The sequence below is a fragment of the Geospiza fortis genome, unplaced genomic scaffold, assembly GCF_000277835.1.
Source record: "Geospiza fortis unplaced genomic scaffold, GeoFor_1.0 scaffold130, whole genome shotgun sequence".
NCBI classification, from domain to species: Eukaryota; Metazoa; Chordata; class Aves; order Passeriformes; family Thraupidae; genus Geospiza; species Geospiza fortis.
The window spans coordinates 9,683,546-9,698,544 of record NW_005054300.1 but is presented as its reverse complement, the minus strand read 5'-3'; the positions used below and the strand labels follow the sequence as shown (position 1 = coordinate 9,698,544).

Sequence of the window (14,999 nt, the reverse complement as noted above, 5' to 3'; positions counted from 1 at the left end):
TGGGGAAGATGAATTGCAATATTGCGCTTGTATCAGCCCTGGAACTGGTGCAGCAGAGAAGAGGGAGGGAAGTGTTACTGGGAATGAACAGAGGAGCTTGATGAAAGAGAAGCTAGGGAGAGAGAAAAGGGAAGAGGCCAACAGCACAAATTCTGCATCTGACAGTATGAGAGACACGTCCATCTCCAGGTCTGAGGAACCACAAACACCACCATCTTCAAGCTCAACCAAACCCAGTCTGTTTATGATTAAAGATAACACATTCAGGTCGCCTCAGGTGATAAGGGCTGTCAAGCTGCCCCTACTCCGGTCATTCTCCCTGGATGACTCAGTGAGCAGCAGTTATAGGGAAATGGAACGTAAGTTTATGTCCCCAGCAGTGTACAACAAGAGGCACAGAAATATGTTACATGCCCAGGAGGTTGGCTGGTGGGCATCGAGACACGGAGGGCAGCAGAACGTGAGAGATGGAGCAACTGACAGAGAAAAAGAAGCCAGTGAGTCTGGATCTACTTCAGTAACAGTGGATCCCAGTCTTCTGGAAAATACAGAGGGCTTTTCATTTGGAAAACTGACGGAAGAAGATGAAAAGATTTATGTGTTGTTAAATAAATTTGGGAAAATGGATGAAGAAAGTGTCTGTAGAAGTGAAAAGAAGCTTACAAAGGCAAGACACAGCTTAGAACAGCCAATTAGAGGTGTGGAAAATGACCAAGAACAAAACAACCCCAGCTATGCTGCAGAAAGAAAGACAAATTACTTTAAGAACCATCATTTATCTAACCGCAAAGGGGGGTCTTGCGCCAAAAAAATAATCACTAGGCAGACAATTTCCCCTGTGACTGGCTCCATATTAGAGGACCACACATGTTCTTCTGTATCCAATGACACTTTAGAGGATATCCTGCATACAGAAGGTGCACCTTTGTTAGACAATCTTTCATGCCCTGCTGTTAGAAGCTCCAGGTCAGGAAACATGATGCACTCTCTTGCTGCCAGTTCATTTTCAGATAAACCAACTACTTCTGGCCTTAGAGAGACAGGGGATGTTACAAATCCTGCCTTGTTGAACATGGCACTAGAGAGGCAAGCTTATATGCCTGCAGAAGAGATAATCAATTCTGCACAGAGGAACCTACTTTTGGATGTCACAGGGGAAGATGGGAGACTGGAGCCCAGGGGACTTGGTGGGAGACCAGCAGGCAAGCCACCCACTGTGCCACCAAAAACAGAAAAGGCTCTGCGTCGGGCTAAAAAGCTGGCAAACAAGAGGAAAAAGGTGCAAGAGCAGCAGAAAAACCATCAGACTGAACATGTAGATGCTGTAGGGAGAAAGCCTACTCATTCTGGAGAGACAGCAGTATCTGCTTCACCCTTAGTATATTCTCCCCTTCATCCTCTCCTTCACTCAACTTTTACTCCCACAGAAACCACTTCTGGGAAATCTAGACTTGCACCAGCAGCAAGCTCTTCACCCTCTACAACCCAGAGGAAACTCCTCCAGGACCCTGACTCTGGTCAATACTACGTAGTTGATTTACCAGCTGAAGTTAATGTAAAGACATTTTATGACCCAGAAACAGGCAAATATGTTCAAGTCTCAGTCCCTTCCTTGGAACAGAATTTACACCAGTCCACCTCTTTAGAAACGAAGAATTCTCCCTATGCCTCCTACCCTAGAGTGCTGCCTTTACCAGCCTCATCAGTAGCTGTGCTGAAATCACCTTCTCAACTCTCTGAACCTGCCTGGTCAGTGCCTGCTGCACCAGAACCAGCTGAACTACCTGAAGATGGCCAGCAGGACTACAGATACTGTGAGTCTGTGGATACTGAACCAGCCTCCTACTCCTACCATCAAGATGCTGGAGAAACTCAAGTTCACTTAGGCAAGGATGTGAGCCCAACCCAAAATACTAGCATTGTCACCCTCACCAATTTAGATGATTTTGCTGCTGAAGGAGTATCTTGAAAACTGAAGTAACAAAACATGCCAGCTAGTGTTTTTAAGAACTGTTTGGACAGACACATGCACACAACAGCACATGCAGATTTGATATTTGTACAACACTTTGTCTGAATCTCATTGTGGTTTGGGTGGGAAAGGAAAAGAAAACTGTTCATGTTGAAAGATGCAAGGTAATGACCACTCTGAAGAAAAGAGAAATTGAGTAAGCACCAAATTATCAGTGAGATGAAGGGGCAATGCCAGCTAGACAAATACATTTGACAATGTAAAGCCACTGCTTGCTGCTGCTGCTGCTTTGTCATTAAGAAGGCTGGGATAGCCAAAGCAAGTGTCCGGTTGCCCAGATGTGTTGCATGATACATGACACTAAATAAAATCTGTGAGACCATCCTATGCATCCTATGAGACCTGGAACTGATGCTGCTTCTACTGAACTTTCCTCGCTCACTGCCTTTGAACTGTACTGACAGGTAGAAAGTCTGTGGCTACAAATATGCCATATATGCAAGGTCCATTTTTTGCACACTTTGATTGCCCTGATGTCATTGACAAGAAGATTGTATACTGGATGCACAATACAACAACCATGTCAAAAAAAAACCCTTTTAAACAACCAGAATACAGTTGCAGCTGCTCTAGATTTCCCATATACTTTTGCAGTGCCCAGTAATATGCTGCTGAATTCTTTATATTTCTTGATAACATCCAAATAGGTTTCCCCAGAGTCAGGGTTTATTTATAAGGCAACTTAAAACTTCAGGTTATCTTGATACTTGGCCTGAAATATTTTGGTAAGGAGCAAGGTTGAATGAAATCCCACAACAGTATTTAACTGTTTGTTAGGACAAGAAGTTCTTAGCTATTGTAATTGAAATGTGTTTTGTTTTCAGGCTCGCACTGAAACATGGAACTAACTTTTAAAACCTGAAAAATGTATCTAAGTTTGATCTTCTGAATTCTGTGATATAATACAAACAAACAAACAAACAACATATTCAGAATATCCAAAGTATTGATTTCTAGAAAAGTGCTTCTTTGAATTATCACTTTTCTTTGAAAATCTGTATGAAAATATCACTCATCCTTGCATAAGCTCTTTTTTATCATCATAGTTAATGAGGAAACCTAGGTGAAAAGATGGAAAAATTGAATGTATTGTGCCTGCTTGTAAATATCTGTATTTGGAGTATTGGCTTAGTTTTTTGTGTCTCATTTTCATACTGTTTTCCCCAGTTATAACTGAAGTGCAGAAGCTCAAAGGAAGAATTATGCCAGTGACTTTCAGCCTGATTCATATCTTAGGCAATTTTTACGGGATTTCTTTCAGTGAAGCAGCTCTTGACTTCCTGAAAAGAAAGGGATGAATCAGGCCTTCTGTTAATGAATACAGTGTGGAGACAGGACACAGGCACTGCTCCACTCTCCCAGGGTTAATATTTGTGACAGAGATTTCCTTCAGAAAATTTCCCAGGACTGAAGCCTCTCCTGGGACACAGACCCACTTCGTGTTTTTTCTCCTTCCTTAACCTGAATTCAGCTCTCAGCCTTCCTCCATCCCTGACAAGAGCCATGTGTTCACAGCCTATCCTAGTCCCACCAGACAGTTCCTTTCATCAGTGCCACTTTCTGAGGCATTTCTCCTACACAAACACTAAGGGCATCACTTCACTGATTACAGTGGGGTTTGGATTAATGATTTTAATGATTTTCTATGGTTGATTTCACCTGTTACACATTTTGTGATTTGGTAGGTTTGATTGCAGCAGAGGTGTGGGTTGGAAATGAAGAAGCTTGTACTGGTATGTTTGAGTTTTAAGCATATTCAGCCAAATGCCCATATTTGAATAAACATTTATTGTTCAGTTTTCCACCCTGGAAAGTTTTCAACACCTGACTGAATAAAGCTCTGAACAACCTGGGGTGTCATCAGAGCCAACCCTCCTTGACCAGGAGATTCACACAGAGATCTCCTGAGATCTTTTGCAGCCTGAATTATCCTGTGATCCTGTTCTGAAAACATTAAAATTTAAATTAACTTTGACTTGGAACTCAAGAAATGCAATCTCCTCTGAAAAAGGGCTCATTTTGAAAGAATGTTTTTTATAAAAAGCATGAAAATCAAGAGTGTTTCCAGAACAAGAATTCATTTTCAAGTTGTTAAATTGAGGGAAGTGGCTCTTACTATAAATATTTTTTTAGTCACCAGTACTTTGTAAACTGATGGCGCTAGTCATGTTACACTTCTCTGTTGCTGTCACTCTATACAGCATAATGTCTATCCAGTATAGAGCAGCATCTCATCCGCATGTTAAAATATAGACAAATAGATCCATTAGAGTTTTCCATGGTGCATTTAGACAAAACCTATGAAATCTTAAAGCCTATCAGAGTGAACAAGCCTTTTTGTGTGTGTGTGTGTGTGTGTGTGTGTGTGTGTATGATACTAGAAATTTTAATGCCCTTAAGGGCCACAAGTCAAGAATTAGGCTCTCAGAGGACAGGATAAAAGCTTCCTTCCCAAGGGAAGACTATGGATATGAAGTATCTGTGCACAGATTTAAAAATGAATGGTAATTTGATGACAAAAATATATACATGTATTTAAAAAGGTCCCTTTTACTTCTTTAACTGTCATTTATTTTGTAAACATGCGCGCTTCTGAACCCTTTTGTCAAGGGTCTCCTAAAACTCTTATTGTGGAGAGTGGGATGCTCCATTATACTGCTGCCAGGTATGTGAGGAAAGCAGGGTGTATTTTTCCCTCTGCTGTTAAGGTGAACTGAAACATGGGCATTTAAAGAGGAGCCAGTCCTAAGTTGGATACCAAATACATTTCAAGTAGGACTTCTTCATTTCCATCAGCCCTTTCTGCTAGCTTCAGGGAGCTGCATTCACAGTGGACTGTGTCTCTGAACAGCTCCCAGAGGGGTTTTTGACCTGGAGAATTCGTAGGTAAATTGTTGTAGCAAGGTGAGGGTCTTCTCCAAGGTAACAAGTGACAGCACCTGAGGAAATTACCTGAGGGGTAATTTCCACGGAGGTTTAGATGAGACACTAGGAAACATTTCTTCACTGTAAGGGTGCTCAGTCACTGGAATAAGCTGCCCAGGGAAGCAGTGGAATCACCATCCTTGGAAGTGTTCAAAAGGTGTGGTGAACACTTGGTGCTAAGTTAACTGTTGGTCACAAGGATTTTAGAGGTCTTTTCCAACCTTAATGATTCTATGATTCTGTTAAATTAAACAAACGGGGGACTTCTGAGAGTAGTGGAAAGTGGATTTTGTCTTGTATCCAAAGCTTTCTGCACTTTGACACAGGGCATGAATGATATTGGAAAAGTATTGTTCCAGGTCCCAGCTGGATCAGCTTCTTGCTAGGCTGAGGGAATGTGTGTGAACACACCCATGTATCCATGTAAACAGCCCTATATATATGTAACATACCTATAAAACTGCCATTTGCATATCAGTATAAGAAAGCAGTAATGCCTGTGGTGGTGAACACAAAATGTTTGTGTGTTAAAGAAAGACAAATGACACTTTTCAAATAACAAATACTTTTCTTTCCTTGCCCTATTGTGTTCGTGTTTGTTGGGGGGATGTTTTCCCTTGCTGCTGTGGGAAACAAGGCTGAAGAGGTCAGTATTAGGCAGAATGAGAGCTGTAAATTGACCCTTTTTTGCGGGGGAGGGGTGCTATGGGAAACGTGCAATAGTCCTGAAAGCAGTTGTAGGAAAGCAATGTTTTGTGACAGTGACATTAAGTTGTAGGTGAAAGAGGTGTTGAGGCAAACCAAGCCGAGTTCTGCCGTGCCAGCAGGCTGTGGTTAGGACTAAAGAACACAGCAGGTTCTTGGTATGCATGGCAGCACAGCAGGCTGAAGGGAGCAGGGGCCATTGCTTTCCCTGTTTCCTTCTCCTGCACCGCGGCCTTTGTGCATGTTGCATTTCTTGGTGCCCTGAGGCTCCTTTACCGTGGTGATTCTTCCTTGGCAGGTGTGACTGAGGCCAAACCTGACTTAGCTAGTCCTTCATTCTAGGGCCAGAACTGCCTCCCTCTGAATCTCCTTCTCCTTGTGGGGTGACTGCAATGCCAACAGTCCAGCTGTCACATGCAGACTTGGACTGCCGTCCCACAGCTCTGTCCCAGGGGCTTGAATTTCCTCGTGGAAAATGCTGGGTTTGTTTTAGAGAGTTTAGTTTAATTGAAATGGCCTACATGCATGGATTTTTGTCATCTCCTCCTTGGGAGTTCAGTGCCTTCCTAAGTGATCTGTCCAAGAAGATATATGTTCCATCGATGCAACTGTATTTGCAAATAAGTAATTATTTATTAATTAATAAACAAAATAAATGGGACTTGTTTTATAATACTGGAATGACTTCCAGCCAGCTTTTTCATTGTAATTATGTGTCATTGTAATTCTATCTCCAGTTATGCTGGCAGAGAAAGTTGAGAACAAGGAAGTGTGTGTGTGTGTGTGTGTGTGTGTGTGTGTGTGTGTGGTATACAATTAAAAGATCTAGGAGATGAGTGGATGCAGGGCTTCATCCTCCTTCCTCCCCTTCCTAAAGAGAGGGAGCAGGACGCTGGGCAGAAGCACCTTTGCCCACGACTTCTGTGATGGTTCCCACCCTCCCTGTTGTGCGAGGGCAGTGGTCTGTCTGAGCAGAGGACCATGGAGATATGTGCCAGCACCCAGTCCAAAAGCACTGGGAGATGATCACCTTCTTGCCACCACCCAGAGGACATCAGTGCTTTTGTACTCCCTGTGTCCTATCCACAGTTACCAGGTGTATAGCTTGTCTTTTTTCATATTTCTCCTTATTTTCTCCTATTGTGTGTTGTGTTATGAAACACAGTGGAGACTCTTCTCAGAGTGATTTTGGCTCAGTCCTTGTCCAGACTGGCAATTTTATTTAGGTTTGCTCTGCTTTGATCCCTGAGTAGCCAAGGAGTCCTTGCTGACAGTGAAAGTGCTACTGTAATATGAATATAACAGGCCATAAAGAGAATAGTTGGCTGGTTATGTTTTTAGCAGAAATAGATTGACAGGCTTGCACATCTGTATTTGGGGGATATGCTCTGTTTCATTTCTGTGTAAATAAAAACTCTAAGTTTTATCCCTTCTCTCAGTGAAAAACTGTATCAGAAGCTGGTGATATTGCACATGATGGGTTACATGGGCTCTAGTGAATACATATAAATGTGTAATTTGGAGCAACTGGTGTACATCAGTCATTTTTATTAAAGAAACTCTGCTTCAGAGCCTTATAGGAGATAAAGAACATGGAACATTTGAGTAAATTGGACTTCAATGCGTTTGGGTTTTTTTTGTGAAATCCTCATTATAACAGCAGAGGTCAGTGATTAATTTATTTTGTGTTTAGGATGATTATTCTGGTCTTATGATGATTTCACATTTAACACCATCCCCTGATACTAAATATAATATTGTAATTATGGGGTTTAAATGGATAGGGAATGGCTGAAAATGACCTGTGGTCTTCCCTTGCTTCTTTTTGATATTCTCAAAGTTTTCATGATGTTGATTTCTCACATTAGATACTCAGATCTTTGGTACTATATGGCCAATTAGAGACTTCCTTCTAATATGCTATTGAACATAGAAAGCAGCATTCCAATAGTGCAGAAGAGAAATCATTTCTGTCCCAATTGACTAAAGCTCTGTGTTTTTATTAAAGCAGATTTAACTCAAGCCTTGGGGGAAGCAGCTTGCAGTGGTAAAAGATAAGCACTTTCCTGTGCCCAAATCCATATTGAATAAATTGAGGCCTGGGGTACTTTGAAAGAAGGAGAGAGGGAAGACTTTGTGAGAAGCAGGGACAATGTTTGAAATCCTTCTAACAATGGAAAGAAGTGGGACTGGCAAAAAGCAGAAAATGTTCAAAGCTGGAGCTGCACTTTGCAAAGCCAGGGCTTGTCAAAGGCAAGGTGCCTGACAGACTGATTCAGGCAGCCTTTGCTGGCTTGGGCTCCCTTGCCATGGAGCTCCCCAGTGTGTTCACACTCCTGCTTACAGCTGGCATGGGGAATGGCAGCATTCAGAGCACACGAAAATGGAATCATTGCTGTGCCAGCATTGTCAGTGATGTCCCCAACATGAAGAATTTCAGGTGAGCTAAGGTGGCCTTCTTCAGGACCATTCTTACATTGACAGGGCAGAGATGACAGAGTCTGAGATAAACATTGATCTTCCTATTCCTAACACTGATAAGCTACAGGGGCTGAGAACAGGACCTGGTCCAAGAGAAACTCTCTCTGCTTGCCCTGAGATTCCTGAAAGTCTGTTGGCAGAATCAGTTTCTGCTGGTGAGCACTGACAGCCTGGAACAGGTGCCCTGGGACTGCATCCCTTCCCAAGGAATGTGGGTGAAAACATTCCAGAATTATTCCATGCCAAGACTGTCTGTGCTATTTGAAACTTCTATAAGTTAGAAAAAGAATGAAAACAGAATTTCCAATCACTTTACACTAAGACAATGTTATTGTCAATAGTCCCCCCATACCTGTGTAGAGATGCATCTAGGAATGTTTACATGTCTATATAAACTTATAGATATGGACTTCATGTACTTGTGGAGTGTCTGGACAATGTCCTTTCCAGTTCCCACTTGTCTGTGCACATGTCCTGTTACTTGCAGCTCCACAGGGGAGCTCCATTTTCCCCTGGGATTCCCATGTTCCACTAACCCAGGGAGATGAAGGTTTGCTTCTTTCCACATTCGTGCCAGGACTAGGATTGTACCTGGGATGCCCTCACATCTCCATCTCTCTGCTGAAGGGAGGGTGGTCACTCACAGATTGCCCCCTATTGCTAAAGGTGGTGCCCTTGGTGAGTCCAGGGCCAGGTGGAAAGCTGGATGGAGATGGAGATGCCCTTTTGCTTACTGTGTCCCCTTCCTGAACCCCCTGCATTATCAGCCCCAGACACAAACACTCCTCCTGGCAACAGGATCAGACCCAGAACTGGCCCTAGCACTGACCCTGCTGCCATAAACCCCTTTCCTTAGCAACCAGATGAGCCCTAACATAAACCACGCAGGATCAAATACCACCTGGAGTACTGGACCAAAAACCTACTGACACAGCCAAGCCACATGACTGCACCTTAGCAGGAATTTTCCAATAAAACACCTTCTTTGCTGAAAAAGACACTGCTTTGACAGCACTGAAATTTCTGGTAAGAAACCTACATATTTGGAGTGTTAATTTCTTTTCATTTGCTGTCTTCTCAGGCGGGAAATTTGCTCAAAAATTATTGAGAGGTCCTTGTTTGCTTGCATGAATATCTAAGTAAATGGTCCTGTTCCTTTTCTATTGGACTGAAAGTACTTTTTAAAGAAATCATTAATTTAAAAACATGTATTATGAATTTGAAGGTAAAGAAAAGGGTTTCAAATATCACAAAATGGTTTTTGGTTTATTTCTCTTGAGTTTGTCGAGCTGAATATCGACTTGACCTTTTTTCCACAGTGTTTGGGGTTTTGGTTGGTTTGTTTTGCTGTTGGTAGTGGTGGTTTAGGGGGGTTTTTTGTGCATTTTGGAATGAAGAAGAGATGCTACGGTCACGAAAATGGCTATGTGAGGGGAACAGCCTCTGATGCGGTCACAGACAAGCGCTCCCAGCGCCGGCTGTCGCGATGAGGCACGGCGGAGCTCCCTCTTGTGCCGGACTGTCCGCGGCTCCGCATGCAGCTGCCGTGCGCGCAGCTCCAGGCTGGCAGCCTTCTATTAGCGCTGCAGGGGGCCGCTCTCGCTGCGGGCTCACCGCGCTTTCCAGGGCTACAGAAACCTGCCTGTGGATTTATATCCTTCTGGGCACCCGAGGCATGTTTAATGGTGTGCAATATCTGCATCCCTGGGGTATGCTGGGAGGTTATCTGATCAGGCTCAGCAGGACGCCAACCACGTGGTTTACACTTGACAATTTTCATGCTTCTCATCTGAAAATCCCAAACAACAGCCTGGTCCTTGGAAAGCTTCCAGTGGTTGTGAAATGGCACTAATGTAAGGGCAATGGTACATCCACACTGCACTTGAAGGGCTCCTTCAGCCGGTAAATACCCTTCATCCTGTAAATAGAGCTGGGCTGGGGGTAAAACAAAGGTTTTATACATATGACTGCATGTGTACTATGGGCATTTGCTGGAGCAGCATTATCAGCCATGGTCACATACAATCAGGCTGAGCAGGAGGAAGTCTGTGATGCTCAGAGACCACAGATAAAACCCCATGATCCCAATTTGTGTGTTCTTTATTATAGCTAATCCTAAATCCTGCCTGAATCAGACTAAACCCTCAGTCATTCCTAATTCCCCCAAATTAATGCTCACATTGCTGTGTACATGCTGTTAGCTAACAGAGCACACAGCAGACATCATCCTCCGTAACATGCTGGGCTGTTTAGAAGACTTTTTGCTCCTTGCTGCTTATTGCCAGCTCTGCCAGCACAAGAATTTCCCAGTCTGCCTGTAGCAAGCCCAAAATGTTCCCTCCTGCTGATAGAAATGTGAGGAGCTGAGCTCAGGAAGAGAGAGGGTCCCTGAGAGAAGGCAGGGGGAAAGGATCAAGTGAAAGCAATGTGCTTAAACAATGTCATCATTTACAAAAGTAGCATCTGGGCAATGCAATTCTCCCTTGTGGTGGGTGCTAGGGGCCTTGTTAAATTGTGGGCCAGATACATCCACCTGTACATGCAGGAGCTGTTTTTGTTGGGCACATATAAGTCCCAGAGACAGAGAGTATGGAATCAAGGTTAAATTACCTTCCCATGCAGTGGCAGCAAGAATAAGGTGTTTCCAGTACCCTGGCTCCTACTTTTTTGGCTTGGTAATGTAATTCTAAAATCTAACTAATAGCAAAGACTCTCATTTATTCCCTCCTCTCCTGCTTTCACAGTGTCTGGCAAATTGTGTATTGAACAACAGAAGAGTACCGGTGTCACTAAATTTTAATATGTATGTGATTCATCAAGCTAGTGAAAAAGCATAGCTCTTAACTCAGTGGATTATTTTCTTAAAAGTTTGATATCATCTGAACTGGTTAGGAATTTGAAGATTTGCAGAGTTTCCTATAGACAAGAAGCTTCTCAACCTCCACAGCTCTGTAGACATTTGATATTTGTACAGAGCAGCGGACCTATGACATTATAACAAAAAAAAAATTAATCCAACCAACCAGCTACTTCAGAAGAGAATTTCAGCCAAGACCTAGACCCTAGTGACCCCTTTGTGTGAGACAAACAGTACCACTTGCATCTTCAGCTGTACTGCTACTCACCTCTGTGATGATGTGATGCAGAAAACGTAGTGCGGCATTGAGAAGCAGGGTGACACTGAGGCGTCCCAGATGTCTTGTGAGCTCTCTGTGAAGGGACAAGTCACCTCTCAGGCTGTGGAGACTCATTCAATTACTAGAAGAGGGAACCTCTTAACAAGAAATATCTCCCTTCAGAATGTCTGCACAGACCAGTATAGGGCTCAGGTTGGCTTGTCAGTGCAAAGGGTCAGCCAGTAAAAATCTACTGTGCAAGAATTCTCCCCCTTCCCTTCCTTCCAGCTTGGAGCCAGGTTGTGAGCTCCACCCAGAGCCTCATAGTGGAGGTAGGGATGAAACCTTGTGCAGTGAGTCCTGGGCTTCACTGACAGAGAAAGGGCTCTGTGGGGTGCATGAAGCTGACTCACATAAATGCTGCTCCTGAGCTCGGTGGAGGGAAACTCCACCAACAGAGAGAGGAGGCTGTGGTTTGAATGTGCATGCTCACACACACACACACACACACAGGGTGTCTGGCTGCTTGTTGTCTGTGTTATTTATCTGAATAAGCAGCAACATCAATCTGGATTGCTCCCAGGTTCAGATCCACTGGAGAAGTATTCAAGTATTTGGCTTTCTGAGAGTGATTTTGAAACTTCCTTTCTGACCCTTGTTGGATAGTGATTGTCAAATCCTCCCCGGAGAACCTCTGGCTGAGTCCCAGCTGGGTTTAGCTCTAAAGTAATGGTTCAGAGGAGAAATAGGATCAGCTCTTTTCTCCTGTACATATTCCTTCCCTGCCAGCAGCCAATTTCTTGTGCACTGCTACAGAAATATTTCTAATAAAAAGTAACAACTCCCAGGGATGCTCCTATCCCTTGCTCTGCCAAGGCTGGTGATCACACCAGCATCTTGGTTCTCAAGCATCTGCCAAAACCTGATGGCTTCAGCCAGCACGATGGAGCGAGGGTGAGCCAGCTGGGATATAACAGGCAGAGTTTAGGTTCCTGGGGAGTCTTCTTTGCAGAGATGGGCTTCTTCATTTAATGGGCTTTGGATCTTATTTAACACATTGCCTCATGTACAGTGCGGGTGTAAAGAAGCTGTGTGCACATAATAAAAATCTTGGCCTATTTGTGCCTAGGGGAGCCCTAATAAATTTGCCACTATAGCAAGTGTTAGTCTCTAGGGCCAATACTGAATGCTGGAGTTTAATAAAAAAGAATTCTGAAACAGAAGAACTGAAAGGTAAACCAGTTTGGCTGACAAAGCAAACGCAGTTTAATTAAAAATGAAGTTTTCTCCTGGCCTTGACCAGTCCCAAGGAGCAGTGTCTCAGGCTGGCTGTGTCTGGCCTGCCTTCTGATGGCTGCTCTCAGGGTGCATTTTCCTAGCACACTATCAGAGATCTCCCAGACTGGGCTGAAGGCACTTCTCAGAGTGTGTTCAGGCCATTGTTAGGGCAGAAGATGGGTAAGTAAGTCATGTAGGATAACATATTCCAGGTGTTCACCTGTATATAACTTAATGTCACAGTACTCTGTCTTGTGCTGGAACTGAGAAAGCAGGATAGTAACAGCCACCCTGCCATTTGACCAGCCCAAAGGAGTGGATATTTTCCCTGTACAAATAGCTGTCACACTCTCAGATGGTCCAGGACACTGTAGAGTTATTTAGCTGCACTGTCTGAGACCAGTAACAGACCAGTAACTTCCAGGCCCATCAGAACAGAGTTCTAGAAGCTGCCTTTTGTTGCTCTGCATGTGAAAACCCTTCTAGGTAAAATGACACAAGTGGTGGTGGTTTTTGCCTTATCTGTTTCATATTATGGATGTTATATTGAAAAAACACTGACTACAGAAGAAGCCACTGAAATTAAATACTTGAAGAGTTATGCAAGCCAATATTTTAAATTCTGGTGAGATTTATCTATTACTAGTTTACCACAAGAAATGTCTCACAACTCCAAAATATGATGTTCAGGCTTCTGAAACAGCAGATCAGCACCTACTTGTGGCAGACAACTTAGGGCAGACAACAAAGCCACTGTGGTTGGATTATTAATATATTGTCAACACATCACTTTCAACTAAGGCTAGATGTGCTACAGGCCAACGAAATCCACATTTTCACAAGCCAGGACTGTTAAATGCTTCTTTGGTAGCTATCAGGAAAAGATCTTATTTTGTGGTAATATGGCCACCCAAAGTCAATATTTTACTACATTGCAAAGGAAGTTTTTAAGTGGAAAGAATAAAGCATTGTTTATTGTACTCTATTACGCTTTTATTTATGGCATTGTGGTGGTGCCACCCCCCCGCCCTCGAGCCGCACTGTGATCTCAGAGAAGGGTGTCAAACTCTTCAGTGCAGAGGTCTGAGTTATGTCCTCGAGGCTCGGGTATCAACCCAGGGCATCTCACTTCCCCTGCTCCACACGCTGCTTCCACCGCACCGCCAGCCAAGCACAGCAGGATCCTTATCGAGCACAGCTCTTCTAGAGGGAGAATGTGCCACAGCAGCACACCACAAGCATTTCATCTCCATCGCCTGCTCCCTTGTGGTCCACCCGGCAGCAAATGACTTCCTCCCACAGTGTGCTGGCTTCTTTCTGCTGCGGGGAAGCAGAGAGCTTGAGTGCACAGCAGAAGTGCAGACTTCCAGAGACAGAGCCCTGCCAGCAGGCTTTTATTCCTGGCCATGACCTGGGATGGGGTTCTCCTCTGGGAAGTGGAGAGGTCATCCCAAATTCACCAAGGGCAACAGTCTGTGGGGAACAGAGAGGAGGGCACTGACTGCAAGAGGGAAGAGTTTAATGGTAAGCCAAGATCTGCATGCACATGGCCTTCAGCATTGTTGTAAATAATAGTCCTAATAAAGAACCAATTAGACCAACAATCTCATTACTATCCAGCATGCAGTGTAGGAAGGACTAGCCTAAAGCATAACTGAGCAAAAGTGAAAACACAGCTCCACATTTCCTGTTGTAATGTACACAGGCATAAGGAGACCTAATCAGATGTATAAGAGGTAACAAGCGTGGAGAGCTGAGAGAATGGCAAGCAGCCTTATAAAGAAGCCCCATGGTGTGGCACTTTGCAGCAAGGCCCATGAACAACACCCAGCCCAATGTGTTGTGGTCACCCCACGCTTGTCCTGAGCACGGGCTCCTGGATGGCCCTGCCAAAGCCTCCCCAGTGCCAGGCTGGGCCCTGGAGCAGCAGGAACTGCAGCATGGGGGTGGAGAGTCAGCACCAGGGCTGGAGGAAGGACCATGGGCTTTCCACAGAGCCATGAATGAGGATGCAGGGAAGGTAGGGGATGAGGGAGAGCCTGGGCATTGTGGGTGTCTGTGATTTGTTGAGAAAGGAGCTCAGAACTGGAGACTCTTTGCCAAACTCAAGCAAGAAATGTTGTCACAGTAACCGCTCATGCTACGCATGGCTCATGCCAGTACAGAAATTCAGAAAAAATTATTTCATAGGATCCAGTGACAATGCAGTGAGCTGTCAAACAAAACAGATTTATCTTACATCCGTCCCTTAAACCGTGGGCTTACAATTTTCCTTCACATAACCAAAAAAATACCATGCAGGCTAGTTTTGGAATAGCTCTCATGTAAATCATCTCCTTGGGCTTGGGCCTCTCAAGCTGGGGTTCAGCCTGAGTGACTTTTTATAGCTGAGTTATAAACTTTTAAATGCCAGACTTAATCAGAGCTACTGAAATGGCCATTAGAGTGGTTTAAGTGGCATA

At 44.0% G+C, this 14,999-nt stretch overlaps 1 protein-coding gene across 1 annotated transcript in view; it reads left to right on the top strand.

Moving 5' to 3' along the window:
- CUNH10orf71 (chromosome unknown C10orf71 homolog) overlaps positions 1 to 2,172 on the top strand; it is a 16,200-nt gene extending 14,028 nt beyond the window's left edge. The window contains exon 4 of the mRNA XM_005416475.2: positions 1 to 2,172. This exon is cut by the window's left edge and continues 2,756 nt beyond it. Coding sequence (XP_005416532.1) covers positions 1 to 1,969 — 1,969 coding nt within the window. The 3' untranslated portion in view covers positions 1,970 to 2,172.
- The last annotated feature ends 12,827 nt before the right edge of the window (positions 2,173 to 14,999 follow it).